Genomic DNA, 24,738 nt, shown 5'->3' on the forward strand with positions numbered 1-24,738 from the left:
AGACAGAAAGGGCAGGAGAGTGGACCCTGGGGATGCATGAGGCTCACTTGGTCCTGCATTCCCTTGACTCCTTCTCCAGGGAAGCGCTTCCTTACTCTGGCTGGCATGGATCATGGCTTATCCGAGTAGGAAGAACCAAGAAAGCTGCACAGACCCATGCTGGAGATTGCAAACACATATGGTAAAGTGCATGGCAGTGTTGGAGTCAGAGCTATTAGGTCAGAAGCAGAAGCAAAACCTGAGGCTCTGGAAGGGCAAAGAACTGAGTCCAACTCTGGGTCTCCTACTCAGCAGCTCCGTGTCCACATTCTCAAACTCTCAGAGCTCCAGTGGACGGAATAGCCCCGGCCTCATGGAGTCTGTGACGTCTGTGAAGGAATCAGCGTAGCACCTAGCAAGGGAGACTCAGGGTGCCTGCCTTCCCCTCACAGACAACAATGGATACACTCAGGAGTCCTATGATCAGACAGAAACCACAGGCTGCCTGCCACAGTTCTTCTGGACCACTAGGAAGAATACCTTTAATCTGCAACAGCATGAGCTTCTTGTAGGGCACGGCACTGTTGTTGGAGTTCTGCTCCATTAGGTTGACACTGCGCAGGTTGATGCTGCTGAAGTTCTCCCTACTGGCTAGGCCTGCCAGAGTCACTTCTGAGAAGTTGGAATTGGATGACACTGTGAAGGGGGTTGGGGGAGAATGCTCAGTTGAACGCCAAGGTTCACAACATAGGTGACTAACCAACAGGACTCAAGTCTGAAGGGTTGTACCATTTGATGCTTAATTACTGTGTACAGCATTCAATGCAGTATGGAAAGCATCAACTGCTGTTGTCAAGGGTCACAGCACTTGACACCCTGCAGGAGGCTGAGTCAGTGATCTAGAACCACCTATCCAGCTGAAAACTAGATGCTAGACTCACTCCATCCAATTCAACCAACAGCACTCAGAATTCCTAACCCCTTAGAGATGCTGGGACTGATTCCCCCAGTAGACATTTCTCACCAAGTCTCCACAGGTATAAAGGTGACAGCCTGTAGGGATGATTTAGTTCATTTTGTGATCAGTGTGATCAATTACATGGTATCTTTTAGTTCTTTGCCATCAGACCTAAGGCTGTAGTCACAAGATGCTGGGTTGCTGGGTTTCCAGTGTGGACCCTAAGCCAGCACAAGCCCGAGACCCACAAAAGTGGAGGTGGTGGAGACATGTGAAAATTGTGTCAATAAACCTTTATTCTTCCTAACTCATGGGTTTTTAAAATGTTACTATTGGGGCAAAAGTCAGTCAGTGATTTCAACAAAGGATGAGACTCTTAACACTGAGAATTGAAAACTAATGCTATTTGGTATTTCAGACAGCCCAGGCATTTTGGGGAGCATTTCTTAGTCAGTCAGGATGCAAAGAGAACTATTTTACCTAAATTCTCCCTCTTTCTCCTCCTCCAGTCTTTTCTTCCCTCTCTTTCCCTCCATTTCTCTCCCCCCCTCTTCCTCCCTTCCATCTTCCTTCATTATTTTTGGAGCTAGGATTTAATATGTAGTTGAGACTAGACTGGTACTTGGGAGTTCTCCCTGAGTGCCGGGATTGCAAGCATGCACCACAACTAAATACTCTTAAAAAATAACACTAAAAACTTTAGCAAATTGGTTTATGAATGCTACAGGAAAACAAAGATTACAGCAAAAACTATTTTAAGTACGAGATGATGGATGCTATAACTGCCATGAAAATCACTGTTTACAGTAATGAGACCCACCTTCTGGGCCAGATGAAAGCAGAGATGTGTAGCTCAGGGTCATGTACAGTCAGAGACCAACCTCATTCTCTATTCCAGAGTCCATTCCAAGTCCCCCACCCTAGCCCCTCTAACTCAACTCCAAGCAGCCCCAGGACCTCTTCCAACAATCTGAAAGTGCTGGTTTAATATGCTGGAGTGAGGAAAGGAGTGAATTTGGATATGCACATTAGCTCTCCTAAGACACCCTCCAATAAGGTTAAATGGAGAATTGTGGGTGGGTGGGTTTTCTGGAACTGAAAAGTGGAGGAATTCTAAAATCAAGAAACACACATCTCCTTCCATCTCAAGACCCAATTCAGTAACACAGCATCATTTAAAAAGCACTTTAGTGAGAAACCTTTAAACTCCAGGCAGGCGTACACATGTATGTGTGAATTCAGTTTTGCTAATGAATGCTCTCTGAACACCCACTGGCCCTGAGAGGCAGATCGAAAGGAAATAACAGCTAAGCAGGCGGTAGCTCCTGGCACTCACTCTTTTCCACTTTCATCCGCTTGGACTCCATGAAGGCAACGTTTAGCCTTTGCTCCGTGTATTCCTGAAGGAGATCATCTCTTGCTGCCAGCAATTTGAGAGGGTTCTTAGAAGCCTGGACCCGGCGCTTAGGCCTAACGGAGCGCTTGTGCTCTGCCACAGAAGATGTCAACCTGTGGGGAGAGCAGATGTGGTGGCTCAGGCTGTTGTCACCTTACCTTGTAGGTCTTGGACCTGGGACAATACACCTGGGACAATTTTACCTCCCGGTTTCATCCCACTACTTCTGCCCTGATGTAGAGGCACATCTTGGAGGTAAAGGGAGAATTGAGCCTACTAGTTGTTAATTCTTCTGGTTCTGGAAGCCTTGTCCACTTGTGCCCTGAGTCTCTGCCTGGAGAGTGTCCAGTGTTATTGGACAGCTCATTCCACTGTTGGCTAGGCTTTCTGGTTAGGGAACCCAAGACTGTACACACTGCAACTACCACTGTGACCAGCAAGTTCCCAGAGCCTTGCTAGATGGCACTGTACCTCCATTGAATCCTCTTTGCCCCATACTAAATGTTTTCTTCACACACACAGCTTTTCCATTCCCTCTGCAGCTAGTATTAATTCAACCTTCCAGCTCCCTGGAGAAAGTAACCACACTTGTGAAGAATATACCAGAATAAAACAGGCCTTCAAAATCATCTCTGGTCCTTGAGACTGTCCCAAGTGTGAGTAGACCAGCATGGGGAGGTAGTGTGTCAGTGACATGGTCTCCCAACAGACTCCTGGGGTGACATGAAACTATCAACTGCATACATCTCTGCCAGGAAGCATTCTTTGTATATCACTACTGTGCATGTGAGCACAGATACACATTTGTTTAGATTATTATATATCACAACTGTATATAACAATCTCAGCAATGACTGTTGCATGGGGAGAATGTGAATTGAACAGACTGAAATATCCAAAGCAGTACATCCCCTGAAGAATAGTTTAGGGAAACTTTTACCGAGAGTAAACACACCCTTGGAAGGCACAGTTGCTCTGATCATTGCACAGGGAAAAGCAGTGGGTGGCTGGGTGCAATTTGCTTACCACGAGTGTCCCTACTTCTGGTCATGCTGTTTGGGGCTTCCTCCGGGTGCCCACTTACCCCTGGTTATTAGGCATCATCTGTCCTCTTGACTACATAGATGATTTTAGGGATAAACTTAGGATTCAAACTGGAAGTGAAGGCCAAACCTGGACTTTGAGGATCTACTGGGAAGTGAATCTGGCTGAGCTGTGTTGCTGGAGTAGCTGGCTCATTTGTTGCTAGAGGTGGACACTTCGAGAAGCCAACATAGGGAAAGTCGGCCTTGACTTGAGTTTGAATTAAATTCCTCCCTAATGGCTTTTTTGTTTTGTTTTGTTTTCTGATCTCAGTTCAACACATGTATTTCTGGCATCTACCAGGGATGGAATCCTAACACATGATCACTTTTTACAATGATCCACTGGATATCTTTGCATGCCTCTGAGAAAACCCACGGACATACTAATTTTATATATCACTAGAAGCAAAGGAACCTTGGCTCCTAATTTTCTAATAGCTGTGCCAACCTGAGCTCATATCATCCAAATATCCAGTTATGAGTAAGTTCAGTGGTGTCCATTGGGACAGTTGTGGGCATCTGCTAAGTGGCGATACTATAACACCCAATGTTTCAGTGGTGAAACCCAGCCATACCCTTTGAGACTGCACAAACACCCAGGGCATGCCTAGTAGACCTGTAAGTACAGCAGGGCAACCACATGTGCTTTCTCTGTCTTGAGGAAATGAGCACCTGATTCTAGAGTAAATATCCACGGCAGAAGTTTCTGGTGACAGGAACTAGGGGAGCATGTGAAGGAAGCCATTCTCATACTCACTTGGGAGCATAAGGATCAAAAATGACATCAAAGTCCTCCTCCAGCTCCACAGGACTTCTAGGCATATTGTGATCCATGCTGCGGTAGAATTTGGCAAAGGTCTCATCATCATCCAACTTCATCACCTCCTTGACAGATTTCCCAGTAACTGTGAGAACTGTCTCCTGCATCCCAGCAACTACCAATAATAGAGCAAAGACAACACGAGCTTTAGAGAAACAACTACCAACAACAGAGAGAAGACACCATGAGCTTATCAATAACAGAACAAAGATGCCATGAGTTTTAGAGAAACAACTACCAACAACAGAGAGAAGACACCATGAACTCTAGAGAAACATTTGCTGTGAATTTTCCTTGCAGTGCTTTTAAAATTGTTTCCCTCTAAGTTCCCAGAGTGTGTAAAAATCCTTTCTCTGCCTTCCCTGCCCCTGCCCACCAGTTCCCAGCTCGCTCTATTTCTCATGTAATGATATCCCACCTGCTCAGTGATGGTCAGGACAGGAAGCAGGCTAACCTTGCCTACATAAGCATGTGAGCATTTCTGATCCTGACCCATTTCTACTAGTGGAGAAACTAACTTTAGCCTTGTTCCATATTAGGGACAGTTCTGCAAACTTTTTCTGCAAAGGACTAGGAAGCATTTGGGACTTTTGGCAGGGGAGACTACATAGCTTATGATGCAATTCCTCAATCCTACTGTTACAATGCAAACGTGGTTATAGGCAGCAGGTCAATGATAGGACATAGCTGTGTTCCAATAAAACTTTATTTCCAAGAGCAGGTGGAAGGCTGGGGAGCTCCATGACCACTGCCTGTTGACCATGGGATAGATCACTGCTATTCCATTATGTTGGCTACTTTTATGCCAACTTTCTAGAGGCTACAGTCATTTTGGAGAGGAGAATATCATCTGAGAAGATGTTCCCACTAGATTGGCCTATGGGCAAACCTGAAGGACATTTTCTTGATTTGTGATTGATATGGGAGGCTCCAGCCCATTATGGGTGGTGCTGCCTCCAGGCAGGTGGTCCTGGGTGCTATGAGAAAGCAAGCTGAAGAAGCCATGAAGAGCATGACAGAAAACAGCTTCTCCATGACCTTCACAGTCAGGTTCTGGTTCTTATTCTGTTTCCCTGGATGATGGACTATAAGTGTTTTGTTTGTTTGTTTCAGGTTTTCTTTGTCATTCATGGGAAATGGAGACCATGTGTGCTATAGTATTAAACCTGAAGCTGCCCTCTGCCTTCTGGCGCTCACCTTTGTTGTTCAGCCTCCTTAGAAAGGTCTCCAGCCTGTCCAACTTCAGGTCCGATTCCAGCTGCATGTCTGGTCTAGCTTCAATATCTAAACAAGTAGAAAGCACCAGTGAGCGAGGCCCCGTAGCTTCCCTGTGCCGATACTCACATCACTGTGGGCAGGGTGACGTACCTTCCAGGGGCTTAGAAACTGGGGTGGTGCCCCTTGATTTGCTGCAGAGAGGGGATGAGACTGGAGTTATGGCTGTGGGTGATGCCAGGCCTACAGAACACACAGGGGGACAGATTAGCATTTTGAAGATTCATTGTGGAAATTCACAGAACCCAGTGAATATGCATGTCCCTACAGTGTGAGCATAGACACAAAAACGCACAGTTTAGCCACCATGGCTGTGCAGGCCAAATGCAGTCGTGCCTGTTCCTATGAACGATGCAGCTGCCAAACTCTGTCAAACTGGTATTCCTAAATGGACAGGGAAGGCATGGGGAAGCATAGCCTCAGCATGGAGTGAGAGTGCACATACATGGCTTCCAGGACACACTGGAACAAGTGAAGTTTGAAAGCCTTTTGGAGTGGCAGGGGCCATAGAGGAAAAAGCAAATTTGTACCATCTCCCACAGAGGAAGTTAGAGGTAAGCTGGCTTGTCCTAGGTGCAAGTGGCCCGAGCACCAGGATCCTCATCCAGTCTGGGGGAGGCAGTGACAATGTGGGCACTGGATGGAGAAAAGCCCAGAGGTCTGACCTTTCAGAGGAGAAGCAGGCAAATGCACATCAGACCCATCTGGGGCTGTGGGAGGGTCACACTCAGCCACAGGGTGGGAAGAGCTTACTGGGTCAAAGGCTGAGGGGCATATGAAAGGAAAGAAGGGGGGTGGGGAGTGGTGGTTAGCACAGAGTGGGCACCCAGTTGAAATATGAAGACACAGTTTAGAGCTACTGACCCCCATCCAAGTAGAAGAGACTGGGGAGGGAAATAAGTGCAGTGTTTGGAAAGAACTGAATAAGCCGCTGCTGTTCTCTGCATCCTTTCAGTGTGTGTGTGTGTGTGTGTGTGTGTGTGTTTGACACAACCCTGCTCTCCTAGGACAGCCAGAGAACATGTAAGTCACTCACTCTCATCTGTAAGGAAAGACAAATGGTTCACTCCATTCCTTCTCCTACAAGCTGGAGAGAGGCAAATAGAGCATAAAATGCAGGAAAAATGCAACAACTGGTAAGTGGCGTAAAACTTAAGTTCTGAGTGACAGGCTAGAAACTTCTCGGTGTTCCTTCGCATATATTCTTGCAGATATGCATGCTTACATTCTAAACTCTTTTATTTTGTCAAGCATACAAAAAGCTCAGTGTCCATGAGAAATAAGTTTTCATGTAAGTAAATCTGGTGTCACAGAATAGGGCAGGCATCAGGTCATTACCTACTAAAGGGGCGCTTGAGAGTTATCAGATGATTCCATTGGATCTGAAGCTAATAAACTAGACTGACCCTACAGGCTGATAGTCCCAAAGCAAGGGGCAAAATCTGCCCTTCTACATGGACACCAGGCAAATCCCACTGCTGTAGCACCCCCTGCTGCCAGTGAGGGCACAGTGCACGCAAGGGTTCTTAGAAGTGGGATATTGCCTTCCCAGCCAGGGACAGGGATTTCTTCATAACACTACAGGGGGCATAGGGTGAACTTTCAAAGTATTAAAATAACCGAAGCTCTCCCCACAGCTCTTTTCAGTGAATTCTAGAAGCAATAAACAAGGACCGCCTCTCTGGGAATAGTTTCACATCTTTTATTCACAGCATGATCTGAGTGCTTTTCCTCCACTCTAGGATACGAGCAAGATTTTGTTACCCAGGGTGTAAGAATATAAAAAGGAGAGAATGTCCAAAGGAAACCAGGAGAGCTCGGAGCTTCCTGGGGAGAAAGAATGAAACCCCGCACCGCACCTGGCTGAATGCGCCACTGGGACTGTGAGACAAGAATGTCTATAGCTGTAGGGTTCCACGGCTTGTGCAGGGAAACAGGAATGAAAACTTTCACTGTGCGATAAACCACTCCGGATCCAAACCAGCAAATGTGTGTCCCCTGATGTCAGTGTGGGCCAAGGCACAAGGCCAAGGCTACAGTGGGAAGAGTCCAGTTAGGGCTCTTTAGATGACATGGCAAAATAACATAACATAAAACTAAGCAAATTACCATCAGGACACAAGTTGGAGCCAGAAGCTGAAGGTTTGGGCCCTGGTTCACTTTCAATTCCAACTGCTTTTCATGGATTTGAGCCCAGACCCCTGCTTCTTGTTAATGCTGGGAGGGGTAGGTAGGTAGGTAGGTAGGTGTGTGTGTGTGTGTGTGTGTGTGTGTGTGTGTGTGTATGTGTGTGTGTAGGGGGTTGGGCTCAAGATTACACCTGACTAAACATTTCCATGTTCACATGAAGAAAAGCCAGGTCCTGCCTCATCCTGTGAGAGTAAATGATTTTCTGCTGCCCTTTGAGGATTCCAAGGTCAACACATTTATTTCAAAAGCTTCTTCTGATAAGATTCAAGGAAATTACCCTCCAGGGTTCCCCCGGCCCATTCTGCAAATATCTGTTGAATGCATGCTGTGATAGAGTTAGGCTCTATTCAGAAGCGAAGGTTTGAGGAGAAGAAACACTAAACTTATAGAGTAGATGGCAGAAGCCAAAGATTAAGTGTATGTGATTACTTTTACTGTTATCCAGAAAGTTTGCTTTGGATAATGGCTTGAGAAATAAAGGCACATGCAAATAGATGATGGAGGGACCCTAACACTTAACCATGTCTCATAGAACATAAATTAAAGCCCCCCCAAGCCCCCAAAACTCTCTGGAGACTATTAATGAATGTGGTATGTGACTCATTACTCAGTTTCTTGTGCCTCTGGGTCCAGCCTCGCACAGTTCTAACATCCCTGGTGTACTAAGGGATCTCGGGGCATCCCTCTTCCCTGGAATTCAGAGTATCTTTTAGATACAGCTTATAAAGCTAGAGCCAAAGGGACATAAGAAGTGACCTGCAAGGGACAAGAGGGCTCCTTCATACTACAACACCTTTATCGCCAAAGGTTTACTTGTTGGTGGTAGGATGGTGGGAGGCATGCCTAGATGTATGTCAGGCCATAAGAAGATGGAAACAATGTAAAAGGAGCTGGGGAAAATAATTGGTTAAAATTACTGCTATCTTTCTTTTCCTTTCTTGGCAGAGCTGCAATTGCTTCTGAAACCTACAGCTGCACTCAATTACTAAACAGGTAAGTTCTGAAGGAGTGACAGATTGAACGAGGCTTCCGATCCTGAAGAGGGCGGCAAAGGCTGCAGCAGAAATACGCCACACAACCAGCAAACCCATTTACTCAAGACCAGTGCGGTGTGAGATGTAAAGACCAGGGCTTTCTCCCCTTTCTACTGAGTTGTCTCGTGCCCTTCTACCTCCATGGATAATGTGTGCACGGATGTGTGCACACACATGTGCATGCACTGACATGCTCATACACATGGGCTCTGACCTTTCTTCACCATTCTTCCTGCCACGGTGAACTGCGTGGAGTCATTGGCAGCACCTCTGCCCTTCGTCTTCCACGCTTCCTCTCGCACGGTGATGAGGTGTTTCCTCTCCTCAATCGTCATCTGGCTCTCTCGACTTTCTGTGACCCTCTGTGTACAAAATGCACAGAAAGGAAAATAAGAGGAGAAGTGATGGAGGTGTGAACTTTAGCCTGGCAGCATTTCTCAAGTGAAAAGAACCGGAAAGAAGGGAAGCTGCCATGTTTTACCTGTCTCCTGAGGCTTGGATGACTTCATAAGGAAGGTTTCCATGTATGCGCTCACAAAGAACATGGTTAGTCTAGAACATCTCACCTAAGCCAGCTCCCCAAGAGTATCAGTGATGATGAAGTAAGGAAGCTGGTTAGAAGGAATGTGAATTATAAGATTCCCCAGGGCTGGGTGGGCCGTGTTGTCCAGTAGTGATGTCACCTGGGAGTTAAGTAGCCAGGGGAGCCCAGGAGAGGCTCTCGAAAATAACAGATCTAACACCAAGGATTTACTTAGTGGTAGATATAACCTAAACAGAGAACAACAGTTCTCAGCATTTGAGTCTCTAACATGGGTGATTTCAGTGACAAATGGCAGCTTCCCCATCATCTAATCTATGAATCTTCCTTGCATATGATTCTCTAGCACACCTTCATGGTTGGAAGTTATTCTGACACACCTAGTAATTCAGATGAGGTAGAGATTTGTCCCAGTGGATGACAGCTAAATGCAGTGCACAACCCTGGTATGGGTTTTGGGGTGGGCTTAGTAAGGATATTATTGGGGGAAATTGACACAATTCAAATACAGATGTGGGTTTGGTAAACATGATGCCAATGTCAGGTCTCTTGTCTTGATCATAGCATCACTATGTCGTGGTCATGGGGGAAAACACCCTTGCCTTTAGGAAGTACATAAGAACTACTAAATGGAGCAGGTCTCCCTATTACTCAAACTTGTTGTGCTTGGTTTGGGAAGGAAAGATAAAATTAGACACACACAGTCAAACACATCCATATACATAGCCACATACACAGATACACGTAACATACACATTCATACACAGTCATACACACACACAAACACAATCACAGTCACACACACACACACACACACACACTCATACATACAGCCATACAGACTGACAAACAGATGAGGACAGTCACGGAGACACAGGCACATGCTCACACAGTCATACATGGAATGGGAGAGGGGACTAGGAGAGAGGTAGACAGAAGAGTGAATATCAGAAATCAGTGGGTCAGGAAAGGGTATAGCAGAGTACCCTGCCTATTATGGAAACGTTTCTAAAGTTTTACCTATTGCCGATATGAAATATATTAAGAATTAAAAACAAAGGCAAAAACATTTAAAATCTTTTCACTCGGGACTGACAAGATGACCCTAATTTCAAAGAGTGCTTGAGCTATGTAATTTTACTAAATAAACTGTGAGGTTGTCTTGGCAGAAAGATGCAATGACACTTGAGAGAATAAGTTTGCTTGAAAAGGAAGTGTCCAGAGTAAAGTTTAATTAAACCAGTAGTGCAGTTGGCTAAAAGTATTTCTAAAAACATCCAGAATGCCTTTAACATTGGTTCTTTTCTCTACGGTGAGCTCACAGTTTCTCCAAAGAGAAAGGTGGGTAATTTGCTTCAGTTAATGACCGAGAAAATGCTCAGATCAGCAACAGCTTAACTCTCCTCAAAACACCTAAAATGTCTTTATGGTAGAAGAAAGTTCTGAGCTCGAGATGAAGCAACTCAGTCCAAAGCTTCCAGAAGCAACATTTTCTTATTTCCGTATGCGAGTATTAAATATAGAAGTTTTTCTTTTGCTGGAAATTTCTACATAACTTGACTAGTTGGCATGGTTGGCTTGGGAAACTCTAGTCCATGCCCCTTGACCTTACAAGGCTCTAGAAGGAGTAATGAATATGCAGTTGTGTATTCCCCGAGAAGCCTATAAAATCCACCCTAAGGTGTGAAACGCTCAAAGTATGAAAAACATCCCAACTACTTTTGTCTCTTTCTTTTTTCCGTTTGAAACATCATTAATTATTATCTACATTTTTCTTTTCTTGTTTGATTCTGTTGAATTCTGTGTCTTGTTCCTGGGTTAGCAGTCGGGTGCTTAGGAGCCTGGAATAGTGTGAGAGAGGCAGAATACGGGCAGAAGGACCTACCTCATCTATAAGTCAGTCTTTCAAATACAGATACCATCAATATGGGATCGAAGCAGAGGGAATGAGAACGAGGATGCGGGAGGAGGGTGAAGGAGAAAGTGAAACAGGGAAGAAAGGATGCACAGACACACAAGGAGCGTCAGTTTCCAGGTTACCAGGATGCTGCGGATCAGTTTGTTTTTCTCCAAGCTCTTGGGAAATCACAGCAAGTCCCCACATTTCACCCACAGGGATGAGACAAGACAGCAGAGCACAGCTCAGGTACCATTATGGCTAGCAGCAAATTAAAAGGCAAACTTCCTACACAGTTAGTGAGTTTCATAGGAAGAGCTATTGTAATCTGGCTTTTAAGTCTTTATCTTACATTGAATAAATGTAAGGTAAAATAGCAGAAATGATAGAAGAATATGCTAAGTAATAGAGATAGGGTCAAACCACAGAATTCTGTGCAATGGTAAAGAATTTAGCTTTGCCTTCCCCAACAAAGCTTTTGACACATGTTCGCATACAGTGTCACATGATCTCAAATTGGAGACGATGAAGAATCCCAGAGTCTATAATTTAAAGTGATTTTAGTCTGGTCCTATAGCCGGCTGGGGGCTTCTGAAGGATAGAACAGCACCTTACTCTTGACAGCCTTGGTGTAGGCAAGGAAGCCAGGGATCCACAATGCCTCACAGAAACTGTTCAGACACACTGTTTCCTTCTCTTTCTCTTGTATCAGGGGACATGAAGACAGTGCCACCACTGGCGCCAAGTAAGGGACTTCCCTGATCACTAGGACCACTGATAAACCATAACCAAGTTAACACATGTTTAGCTGGGTAAACTGTTAAGAAGTTAAAATGTGTTGTTTTAGATGTTCTAAAGTTTGAGGTCATAAAACATAAAATGCTTTTGGTAAATGTTAGTTTTCTTTGAACGTAAAAAATTCATGGGAGATATCCCATGTTTGTAGATAGATGTTCAGCTCAGTTCTCACCAATTTGATGATCTATAAATCCAATGCAGTCCCAGTAAAAATCTCAGTAGGATCTTTTAAAAATGGGCAAACTTATCCTGACCTTGAATTTATATGGAGAAGCAAAAGCTTTAGGCCAGGCCACAGAAACTGAAGAAGAATGAAGGTGGAAAACTCGACTTTAAGATTCGTGAAGCTATAGTGATCGGGACAGGATGATGTCAACAGAAGAGGATAGGAAGCCCAGAACCAACCCCACATGCCCACACCTGACTGAACTTTGAGAAAGAAAGGAGTAAAGGCAATACAATGGACAACAGAGGTGTTGTTGTTGTTGTTTTGGTTTTTTTGAGATAAGGTTTCTCTGTATTATTTGAGCCTGTCCTGGAACTCGCTCTGTAGACCAGGCTGGCTTTGAACTCACAAAGATTCTCCTGACTCTGCCTCACGAGTGCTAGGATTAAAGGCATGTGCCACCAACGCCCAGCTAGAATAGAGTATTCTTAAGAAGCCATGTACTGGAATATTTGCATATTTGCTTATATGCAAAACAAAAATAAACCTAGGTTAGATCATTCATAATTCCCCCAAACTAACTCCAAGTGGTTCATAGAAATGTGCAACTATAAAACTCTCAGAAGATAATAGGAGAACATCTAGACAGGAACTTAATCACACACATAACCCTACGCTGCCCTGTCTCACCTCACTACTGAGATCAAACCTATGTCCTTATGTGTACTAGTTCCCAGCCTGGATATAATTATTTTTCAGGTAGAATACCAAAGGCATGTTTCATGAAATAACTAGCTGGCAGTCTGGTTTTACTGAGATTAATAAACTGTTCCATGAAAGATCCTGTCAGGAGAATGAGAAGACAAAACACAGGGTGGGAGGGAATATTTGTAAAGCGTGTACCATAGGACTGTCATCCAAGATACACAAAGGGTTTTAAAAACTGAACGATTGGGAAACAAATGGGACAACCATCTATATAGATAAACTACCAAAGAAGATATATGGGTAGAAAATAAGCATATGACAATATATTCAATGTGAAAGACTGTAAGAAACTTACATACTAAAATGAGACCCTATGATATATTTTTTGGAATGGCCAAAATCTAAGACAATAACATTAGATGTTGGTATAGACATTGAGCAACAGAAATCTCCATTGGAAGTTGGAGGAATGTGAAATGATATAGCCACTGTGAAATAGCTGGAAGTTTCCTATGAAATCAAGTATGCTCTTACTGTAGGATTCTTCAATCGCATCCTTTAATACCTAAATACTAAAGTTTGTGTCTTAAGACAGGCTGCATGTGAACTTTTGTTATAGTTGCTTTACTCACAACTGAGATGCCAACGAGTAGGCAAATGCCTAAATAGGCTTAGTCCATGCAGACACATGTAACACTGAAGAGAAATGATCTATCAAGGTACAAAAAGGCCCAGGGCCAAGTGAAACTGCCTGTTTCCAGCTCTATAGAAACATTAAGATCAGCAGTTATCAAAATCAGGGGGTTGAAAATGATGGTCAGGGAGGCCCAAACGATGTTCAGGGAGGGACACCACCATCCTGTAGCCAGTGTAGCGGTAGGCATCATGGATCAGCCCGAGTACTTGCTGCCAACAGTGAGCTTGGCAAGAAAGCACCGCACAAGCTTGAACCATAGTTACTCTGGTGTTTTCTGGGCATCTGCCTTAGGACTGAAATGTTAAAAGATAAAAAAAGTGAACCTTTTCCTTATACCAGTTTTATGACCTTGAAAGGAATTCATCCTATTGAATCCACCTAAAATTTTGGAATGAAGGATGCAGTATGGATTGAGCCACTTTGAAAAATATGAAAAAGTTAAACATACACATGAACACACAGAGATACACACAATCTCCCCTCTTTTCTCCACAGACAAATGAAATGCCACAGAAGAGTTGCTTCTTTCACAAATGAAGCCTTCCCTACCACTCAGAAATTGCAATGAGGCATAACATGTGTAGGCTTTTCCTCACCTGATTAACAGAAACAAAAGACAGGTATTTATGGGCAGAAGGCATAGCAGGAAAATAAGTAGAAGCAAATACAGGTTCCTATAGGGCAAAGCAAGAGGATTAGAGGTAAAAGTGGAAGATGGACTGGAGTATGGGAGCGGGGAGTGAGTTGGGGAGAAGAGATGCAAATAACGGATTGTCTAACAGTTAATTTTCTCATTGCAATTTTGGCTCTTTCTAAGAACACTCTTCCTTTGAGTGCGTCAATGCTGAATAGCATACATCCTTCACAGCCCAGCGCATGCACCTGAGCCAGGGTTGTTTGGTAATTGATAAGCTAATGGCAGATTGCTGTAATACACAAATACATTTATGTATTAACTACTAAAACATTTAATACATAAATGATTCCTTTCTTTATGGCATTTTCATAATATGGCTTAAAAATCATTTATGAACACAGGATCAGCTTCCTGACTGGATGAAAGCTGTATGTTGCCTAGGAATACAAAGAAACAAAACCAAAACAAACAGAGAAGGCACGGGGCACCATGGGTGCTATGACATTAGAAGACATGTTAGCTGCCGTAGGGACAGTCAGTCGCCTATGCTTGGGTGGGCAGAGTGAGCCTCTGCCCCTCTAAGTGATTGTGATGCATCACTCCTTCAAAGACATTTGTTTGTTTGCTTGCTTGTTTGTTTGTTTGTTTATTATGTTTCAGATAAGGTTTCCAGAGAACTTCACAAGGGACCAGACAAAATTATAGTCACTGTGAGACTGTTCAGATGACCTGCACTTAACTGAGATGCTCCCATGCTATTAAAAAATACAATGCTACATAGGACTACTAAGCATGCTCAGGGTGCTCAGGAATGCATCAGCACACAAATATACATATAAATATTTGAGTTTTCCCAATAAAAGTCATGGGCTTTCCCTTTCTAACCCATGGCTCTGAGGGCTCTCTGTAGTGCTCTCCAGGTAGAATCCCCTCTCTTTGCTCTTCTGTCTCCTGGCTGTGTATCTACATTTTGCACCCACCTGGGGAACCATTATGTTCAGTTACAGAAGGATACCTGCATTAGAATCAGGCTTACCCAAAGCAGATTAGAAATGGCATTATCATCTGTAAATCCTCCTTCTTCCTACAGGTTAAAACAAATGGGAGACATTGTAGAGGACCAAAAGGAGCAGCCTGCTGGGGTGTCACCATCACTCTGTGCCTGGGTTCAGTCAGTCAAAAGCATGCATGTGCTCACATTCCAGTGCAATGAACAGCAAGCAATCTCATTCCTCAGGGGCAGGATGACAACCCGTGAGCAGACATCCAGTAGCTTGCTTTCCCTACTGTTCTTCCCCATCAAGCTGTTTCCTCCTTAGCTATGGCAGACAAGTCCAGCAGGGGTCCCTTCCTTGAGTCTTCAGGACCTTTTCTGGTGACATCTGAGATCTCAGTCTTAACTGACCTCACCAGAGCAGGAGCAGAAAGAGCGCCTTCCCCATCGCCCCCTAGGACTCACACACAGATATAGACCTGAAAACAGCCAGATCTACAGTGGGTTTTATTTCATGGAGAAAGTCTCAGAAACTGGATGACTGCCTTTAAAAGGACATGGGAGTCACTTTACCTGCAGCAATGTTGACTGACCCAAGTTGAGCTGGGATTTAGTTAGTTGGTGACAATAAAGAACTATAATTTGCTAGAAAGAAAATACCTGGAAGGCCATGTCCTTAAGACCTTGTTTTGTTTTCCTTTCTCCTGATGGACATGAAACCGGTCCTGCTTAAGTGCACATGTCCCTCCAGGTGTGGACCTAGTTCGTGCCACCACCTAATGCTTCCGGACCCTTATCACTAGGTACATGTACCGTATCCTGAAGCCCAGATGTTTGTCTGCTTGCCTTGACCTGCACTAACTCAAGTACAGAGGGCAGGCATGGATGGTGGGGGACAGGAGGAGAAGGAAGGGACCTGAGTGATTTCCCTGGGAAGTGAGGGTAGCTGGGAATAATCAGTGCTAAGAGTCAATTCATTAATCTTGATATTTGAGGAGCATAATTAGAAAAGGAACAACTGCTCCCTGGGGCTGGAATCTGAGAACAGAAAGGAAAATTCTTACTTCTTTCAAAGCTATTTAGATAGTTGTGAGCCCTCACATGGGTGCTGGGAATTGAATATGAATTTTCTGGAACAGTCAGTGCTCTTAACCACTAAGCCATCTCTCCAGCCCTGCTAGTTATATTATCTAAGGTCTTACTCAAATTTTTAAATTATCAATATGGCATTAATAGAAATAGTTTAGTTTGTTTTTGTGGTGTGTGTGTGTGTGTGTGTGTGTGTGTGTGTGTGTGTGTATGTGTGTGTGGGGGCACATACAGAGGTCAATGTTGGGTGTCTTTCTCCAGTGTCTTTTTTACCTTTATTTTGAGACAGTGTCAGTCACTGAACCTGGAGCTTGATGATTTGCTAGACTTGATGGCCAGCAAGTGTGACGGGATGATAAGCACTCAGCAGATGTGGCTTTTATGTGAGCACTGAGGACTGTGCCAACTCTCTGGCCTCTATTTTTCTTATTTATACTCACTCTGTAATCACTCACTCTGAAACTCACTATGTAGCTTAGATTGGTCTTGAACTCAAAGCAGACCTCCTGTCCCAGAACTAGAGTGGAATGCTGGGACTGCCGGTGTGTGCCACCATTCTGGGACATTTAAATTCCTGACATGCTTCCTGGCCAGGACTGTATGGATCTTCATGGGAGAGATGACTTAATGAGACCTCCCTCAAGCTTGTTTCTTCTGTGTCCTCACAGCTGCAACCCTTGTCTGTGTACCAAATACCATGCCTAGAAAATGTTTGGTAACACAAATGTGTGCTATTTGGAGGATTCAGAAGCTGGGGTGTGATTGACATCCAGCTGTTTTGTGCCTGGGTGTAAAAATAGATGGTGGTGGTACCTACTGTCCTGCAGCCACCCATGAACAAGTCTAATCTAGTGTAGGCAACAGGCTCTTGTCTGCTTGTGCTGTCACCAACATCTTCTTCCCTTCTCCATGGTGGCATTCAGACAGGCCCTTGAAGTAACTTTTCAAGCATACCTAGGTGGGCATCTCAAGAATCACCAGATTTAAGGCACTGTGCCTACCTCATCTGAGCACAGTGAAATGGTGTGGTTAAGTACACTGGCAGTCCTTGTGAGGAAATGAACTCCTGTGTTGTCAGAGGCATCTGAAAACCACTTGACCTTCTCAGAACTTGAGATTTCCCCACGTGAGGGACAAGAGCCTGAAATAGACTTGCTTATTTTAACTTCAAAGAGCTTATTGTCTGGGCCAAAGTGAACCAGGCCACTGAGAGCCTGAGAACGGGGAGTTCACCATGGCTGCAGATGTAGAAGTTGAGCGTGCCCAAGGTGGTTCTATACATGCAGGTGCAGGCTGAGCCTAGAGCCCTGCTCTTTCCAGCACTGCGGTTTCTATTCCAAAAGTGAGTGCAGGGGTAGCCTGGGTCCCTGTAGGAACATTAGCCAAGTGTCCAGGCAGTCCAGACCCTTCCTCTAGCCACATGTTCTGGGAATAACATGAGCCCTCACTCTCCTAAGTAGACGATGCACTTCTGCATGGTCCCTGGAAATCCATCAAACGTGGAGCTTCATTTTTGCTTTCGCCTAACTGTAGGTGATAATTTTCCAAACGACTGTACTGGGAAGTGACATCATGTACAGTTAATAGCTCCGCTACTCAGGTATACACTGAAGTCATTTTTGGACCAATCATTTCAAGGTTCTCTTTTTGTTGTGTTTGGGGTGGAATGCAAGGCCTAGTATATCCTACGCCAAGCACTTGACCACTAAGCTACATGCCAGCCCTTAGATTCTTTGAAATAAAGTTGTAGGCCAGGGAATAAAGTATTTGGGGGACTTATGTTTTTTCTTTCATCTTGAAATCTCAATTTTACATATATATTTAATATCTAGGTATAGTTAAAACCATTAAAAATGTCTGAGAAATGTTTTCTTTGGGATTGTCTTCAACACTATGTACGTCTCAGGCTAAATTAATGCAAATATATTTTACACCTTAGAACACACATGATTAGGAACCACATGTCCACAGTCATTACCTTTAACAATAATTTAGATGTCTCAAAACAGAAAACTCAAATTGCCATTCCAGTACTGCCTGTGTGGACACAGAAGTCCTGTGTTGTATGTTCTGGGACCCTCACCTCACTGTCCTGTGGCCACACTCATTTTCATGTATGTTTTTAATATGCAAAGGTCATCTTCAGAATTTTTCTCTCTGCTACTCTTTTTATTGCTATTATTTTGTATTTTCCAGATTATCTTTTACTATGTTGCCTGGGCTACTCTCAAATTTCTGGGGTCCAAGTGATCCATCTGACTTGGCCTCTGAAATCACTGGACAGGCACGTGCCTGTCCTGGCTCAGACAGCTCTTTTAGAAGTCTCTGTGATCCACTAGCTGGACCTTAGTATACATGTGTGTGTTTTCTACCTGAACACTTTGGAAGATTCTAGAAGTTGGATAGTTGGGTGTGGTTCAGGTGTGCCATTCTGCCTCAACCAGCAAGTGCACTTATATTCACAGAGTCAGTGGGCAAAGACATCATGGCTGAAGTAAGAAATACCTGGCCAAGACTGATGATCATTACATTTGTGGTTCAAAAAGTCATCGATACGCCCACATATGAAATGCCTGCACACGAAACTTCATTTAGTTGAAATTCATATAATAAATAAAAGCCATACCTCATCACCATGAAACAGGCTTACGATTAGGCAGAAAGTTCTCATGGGTTGCAGTTAGGCCCTTAGTTTTTATACTTAGGTCTTAAATCGCCACATAAGAAATTTAAGCCCATGTCTGACATGTAGCTTATAAACTGTGGTGAGCTGCTGTCTCATTTGAAAGACTTTAATCACATTCTAACACCAGACTTCATTAAGATTTAACTGGGAACACATTTGGGAACTGAGGCACTTGCTTGCTGAAGCAAATGTGTGGTGCTGGTACCAATCCTCGGCCTCAAGCCTTGACATCATGGCCAGTTTTAGCAGCTTTGTGACAAACTGTGTCTCCTATGGGCAAGGAAGCACCAGTGTTCTACAAAGCAGGGGTCGTTAGGCCACATACACTTGATCCCAAGACATACAAGTGTGACGTTAGTGAGGTGGATACGGTACCTTCCTCAGGGACTGCTCTACCTCCTGGATGTGCAGGCCGCTGGTGGCTTTGCCATACTCCTGCTTCCGAATCAATCTGTTCTTCCAGTCTTCCTCGCCACTCTTCTTCAACAGCGCCAGCCTGGAAGGAAGACACAACAACGGAGAGTTCAGCACCACGCTCTAGGGACTTACAAGAACCTCTTTTCTAAGACGGTCCCAAAGATGTTTAGTTGGTTGGAAAGAAAAGTTGAAAATCGACTTGTCAGATAAAAGATGCTCCATCACCCCAGTAAAGGAGGATACAACTCTTGTTTTCCTCTTGCCCTGATGCTGAGAGATAGGGAAGAGAAAAAAAAGGAACTCTCCCCAGTGAAATGTCTTCTAGTGACCCCTTCTGGCCACTGGGTGAAATAACAATTGAAGATGAAAGCAGAAAACACTGAGGAAAAAGGGCTTAAAAACATAAAGAACAGGCATGCTTAATAGCAGAGGTAATTCCCAACAAAGTGACTTACACTTATGTCTGGAAATTTCATAATGGAACCCTGCTTCGTACAATAAATATACACTAATAAAAACAGTAATGGCATCTTGGTATCATACCACAACTCAAGGCAAACTATGATATCATCACTCTCTTCGATTCTTAGCCCTGGTCTTTCCCTGCTTAGATTAGCCCTGTCTTTGCAGTGTGTCCTTACACAAAAACACTACCTTATAAAAACCCATTTAAAAATTATTAGTTCAACTTTCTCCAAGGGAAAAAATATACCAAAAAAAGAATCTCATTAACAGAGACTGTTAGGAGCACACTTTAGCTCAGGCACCGCAGGAGTTTATCTAAAGCTGCTTGAACATTTGGTTCTCTCTGAAAAGTCATTTCCCAGAACAAGGGGCTATTTCAGACAGATATGCTATCATGAAGGAAAACGCCTCAGCCATGTGAGTTTGACAGAGAGGGACAGAAAAAAGGGCAAATAGGGCCTATGAGACTCACAGAGGATGGTGTTCAAACCATCAAAGATTGGGGGCAACGAAGAAAAGAGGCGACGAGGCTCCATTCCCTGTGCTTTCTGACCAGATATGCCTTTGACCACAATACATGACCCACAACAGTGGCTGCCAGGGCGTAGCGTGGGTGTGGCCATTGTTGTGGCTTGGACATGGAATGCCCTCACAGGCTCATGCATTTGAACTCTTGCTCCTCAGCTTTTACTGCTGTTTGGGGGGCTGTGGAACCTTTTGGATCTGAAGCAGAGCTGTAGGGATGGGGCTTGAGGTTTATAGACTGACCTCAGTACTGGCTTAAGCTCCCTGCTTCTTCTAAAGTATGAGCAAGCTATGCCCCAAGCTCTTGCTGCCATGGATGGCGGCTCCCTTTGCCCTGTCTTCCTCACCATGGTGAACTATATGCCCTGCTCTGCCCAGTTGCTTCTTGTCAGGGGTTCGGTCCCACCAATGACAACAGTGGTTAGCATAGCCATTATCACATTCACCCAGGCATACCATTCTCCTTGCCTTGTTTGTCATGCATTAGCTGAACATGGGGCTCTCCAAGGCCCCAAGTACTAAATTTCCTGATTCTATTCAATATCTGTATTGGAGGTTGGACGCCTTACACTCTGTGCTAAAAGCTTATTCACTCATTGGATGGTGCTTCTTGGATAGAATCCAAGCATGCTAGGCAAATGCTCTACTGGTGAGCCGAATATGATAAAAGAGTTTTTTGCTAAGCAAATAAGGAACTGAATTCTATATTAAACAAGGATTCATTATTTTTACAAATGCATGCATAATCATCTTTTATACTTTCTATCCCTCTATGAAATATGTAAACAAGCTCCGAAGAACTTCCTAAAGGATGCAGAGCTTTGAACTTCGGGTCTAGCCCCTCTTCAATCTCTCCCTTCTTTTCTAATCTCTCTGTGGCAGAAGATAAGACCACAAAAGGGCCAGTTCTATAATCTCATATGAGTTGTCTTATCAATCTAATGCAGGCTCACACAGCTCACACAAGGTGCCATTAAGACTCAACTTCTATAGTTCTACAATGCTAACATGGCTACTTCATGTATTAGAACACAAAATCTGAATTTCTTCATATGTTTTCATTTCAGTTCATATTAGGTAATGACTATTATTTATCCTGTCCCAATTATTTTCAATGTGCCCATTTATTGCAATAAGAAAGAGAATTTCAAAAAAATCAAATTATTAAAAAGAAATAATCATGCCTGTAAGATCTGAAAACATCAGAGAATAAGACTTCCAGCTAGTGAGCATGCCAGGCCCTTGCTCTGTCAAAGAGGGGCATTTCTGAGCCATCATCTGAAGAAGGCATCCACATATCACTTACCCTGGAAACTGTCCCAGAACCAGTTATTTATTCTCTTGCTTTCCCTCTGACCCAGAGCACGCATTCTTGGCCTTCACCTCAATCAGACTGGATTCTAAATGACATACAGAAGGCAAACCCTCACCTCAGAAGCAGAGACTGTTATAGACGATGTTGCCAGCAAGCAGCCTCTCTACAAAAGCATGGTTCCCCTTAGGGCTGCTCTGAGGGACAGGAGACTAATTCAGAAAAAGCAAACTGTGGAATTTCAAATCACTGTCATCTTCCTTATGCTCTTCTGACATGCACAGATGTTTTCAAGAACCTGCATCTTTTGTTCTCATCATACGGCGCAGGAATCCAGGGGCAGACAGTTGAAGTTTCTCTGAGCGAGGGCCTCTGGCATTTTGGTGGGAGAGGAGGTATAATTCTAAATCTTGTCTCTCTGAGTCCCAGTCATTTCCTTCCATGAGAAGTGGGTCTAAGCAGACACACAGTGCCTTTCTCTGCCAGGAAGAGCAAAGCTTTCCAGTTTTTTTTTTTGTGATGTTCTCCCAGTCCTTTGCAGGATGCTTTCTTTCCACAGAGCTATTCCATTCTAAGGCCCTGAAAACTTGCTTCTCCATATGCTGGCTCCTTTAACTTCCAAAGACTCCAGAATAACCAAAATAATATGGGAGAAACTGCTTCAGTTGAACCCACGTGGTACTTGGCCCAGCCCTTACTTCCACAGTACAAACGATGAATAACTTCATAATAGCCCACAGTGAATCTGAGTGCATTATCCCGTCCCTTCCGATTTCCTATTTGGTGTTCGACAAGCTGTGGAGGGTGGCGGATCTTTCTAGTCTTGTTCTCTACTCCGACAGTCTCATAGCCCTTCATCACCATTGCAAAGGGCTAAGGTCTGGGTCAACACATGACATAAATCCCCCCTGTGCAGTGCCAACAATTGTCAGCACTTTTAACATCTGCCAAGTCTGAGGGCTATTTGTGGGCTGTGATGTGGAGAGCTGGGGCATCTGAAGCTCCATACCCAGTGAGTGGCATAGTATTAGCCTGCTAAAATATTGGCCTGGCCCGGGGCCAACGGGACATGTGCTTACCAGGCCTCCGTGGGAGTGTCTATGACTCTTGCCACAGCCCACGCTCTTCAACAGGAATTCTGGCTGGAGAGCCTGCTGGACGAGGACAAGTTTTTCCAGGCTCACAACAGGGATAGGTCAAGCAAGGGTCAGGCAGACCACAAGCCCCTCATGTCAACTAAGGTATTTGTAATTCCTCTTTAGATGTTTACCTTATTTTCAGAAAAATAAAGGCACCCTTGAACTTCAGCTGAACTGAGCAGCGCTGATGAGTAATTGCATTAGATCCTGGCCTTAGCTAACGAGAAACTAGGCTCTTAGAAGATGGAGTCAGAAGTGCTGCCTGAGCCCAGGGATTGTGATCTTGCCAAGTGTAGTTAACATGCAGTTCTGAGTTAACTATTAGAAATAATAAGCTTGTCTGCATTTGGCTTTTATCAGTGCTGAAGACTGAACCCGGGACCTTGTACATCCAAACAAGAGCTCCACACAGAGCCCTGGCTCTATCCCCTTGTTAGGTTTCCTTTTTCTTTTCTTTCACATCTCTTTCTTTTCTCCTGATGTCATGTCGTGTGCAGGTGAGCCTGGGGTCTGCCTACCTTGTGAGCACTGGGGTGACTGACATGTGCCCCTGATCCCAGCGTCTACATTCATGCCAGGGACTCAAACTCAGTTCCTTAGACATGAGCAACAAGACTTCACCTGCTGAGCCATCTACCCAACCACTTGCTTTTTACTTATTTGAGCTTCTCTGGTGCTGAAGACTGGGGGCCTGGAACCTTGTAAATGCTAACCAAGCACTCTACAGCCAGCTGGACCTCCAGCCCTTCTCATCTATTAAGTGGAAGGTAGCTGTAGTTTGGGTACAGTGTGCCTCTTCTGTCATCATGGCAGTATCCTGAGCAGACCTTCAGTGGGTGAAGAGATACTCAAAGGGATTAATCCTTTTTTCCTGGGAGTGAGTTTATGCCCTGCACGCTGGATCAGTTACAAACGAGCTACCTGCAAAGCATGGCCACCTCGCAGTTTTGCTGCTCTGTGCATAGGTGTTCCCTTCTGTAAGCAGATACCATGTGTCCTTCAAAAGACCAATTAACAGTGGGAGTCAATCATTGAAAGTTGGTAGGACCACTAGGGGTCAGCCTCCCTCAACGCATCAAGGACTCCCTTGGTGGATTCAGGATTTAATGGCATTTTTTGGGGGTGGTAGATATTTCGGGGGGGGAGAGCTTCTAGTGAGCAAAAGTAGTCACTGGCAGTGTTCCCAGGGACAGTGTTTTGTCTCCATGCCCTTCCTGCTGGCTCTGTGCCTCTGGGTGTGCAGGAGCATCAGGGCTAGCCAACATAAATCTCTTCTCCTTCAAACTGGGTTTCCCAGGTTGTTGTCACAGAAAGGAAAGGTCTGACTGACTCAGCCCGACCTTCCTCCATGTTCTAAGGTGTCATGAGGCCCCTTTCCCTGGTGTGGCTGCCAAAGTTAGCCTTTAATTTTCCCAGAACTGTGAGCCAAAGTATATTGTTTTGCTTTTCAAATTACTCAACTGTAGATATTCCTTGCAGCATCAGACCTGAGAGGCTGAGTCAGGGACAGATAAATGGAGATGGGACCTCTCTATCTTACAGCAATCCGAGGGCTCACTGATACCTGAAATCTCCCAGCTCAAAGTCTGAACCCGGAGTTTGTTGTGGGGGGGCATGGATATAGGCTGCGTGGGGTGCGGAGGACCAATGGTTGGGCACTCAGAGCACAGAACTTGACATAGCCCAGTCCTTAGTACATGAGCGACCCAAGCAGTGAGCAGGACTCATGACAAAGTCTCTGCTCCTCACTGCAGACTCTCGAATCTGAAGGGGAAAGTGTAATTTGAAGCAAATCAAGTAAAGAATGTGTGAGCAGAACTGGGCATAATGACACAGTGACTCTAAGTTCCAGGCTCTTAGAAGATGGAGTCAGGAGTGCTGCCTGAGCCCAGGGATTGTGATCTTGCCAAGTGTAGTTAACATGCAGTTC

At 44.4% G+C, this 24,738-nt stretch overlaps 1 protein-coding gene across 1 annotated transcript in view; it reads right to left on the reverse strand.

Annotated features, from left to right (window-relative positions):
* Positions 1-24,738, reverse strand: part of Svil (supervillin) — a 128,056-nt gene that overhangs the window by 22,980 nt on the left and 80,338 nt on the right. The window contains exons 14-21 of the mRNA XM_051205737.1: positions 19,326-19,446; positions 15,218-15,265; positions 8,952-9,099; positions 5,607-5,696; positions 5,436-5,522; positions 4,176-4,353; positions 2,274-2,446; positions 520-675 (exon numbers count right to left, since the gene is read on the reverse strand). Coding sequence (XP_051061694.1) covers positions 520-675; positions 2,274-2,446; positions 4,176-4,353; positions 5,436-5,522; positions 5,607-5,696; positions 8,952-9,099; positions 15,218-15,265; positions 19,326-19,446 — 1,001 coding nt within the window. The remainder of the gene's footprint in view (positions 1-519; positions 676-2,273; positions 2,447-4,175; positions 4,354-5,435; positions 5,523-5,606; positions 5,697-8,951; positions 9,100-15,217; positions 15,266-19,325; positions 19,447-24,738) is intronic.

The sequence above is a fragment of the Phodopus roborovskii genome, unplaced genomic scaffold (assembly GCF_943737965.1).
Source record: "Phodopus roborovskii unplaced genomic scaffold, PHOROB, whole genome shotgun sequence".
Taxonomy (NCBI): Eukaryota; Metazoa; Chordata; class Mammalia; order Rodentia; family Cricetidae; genus Phodopus; species Phodopus roborovskii.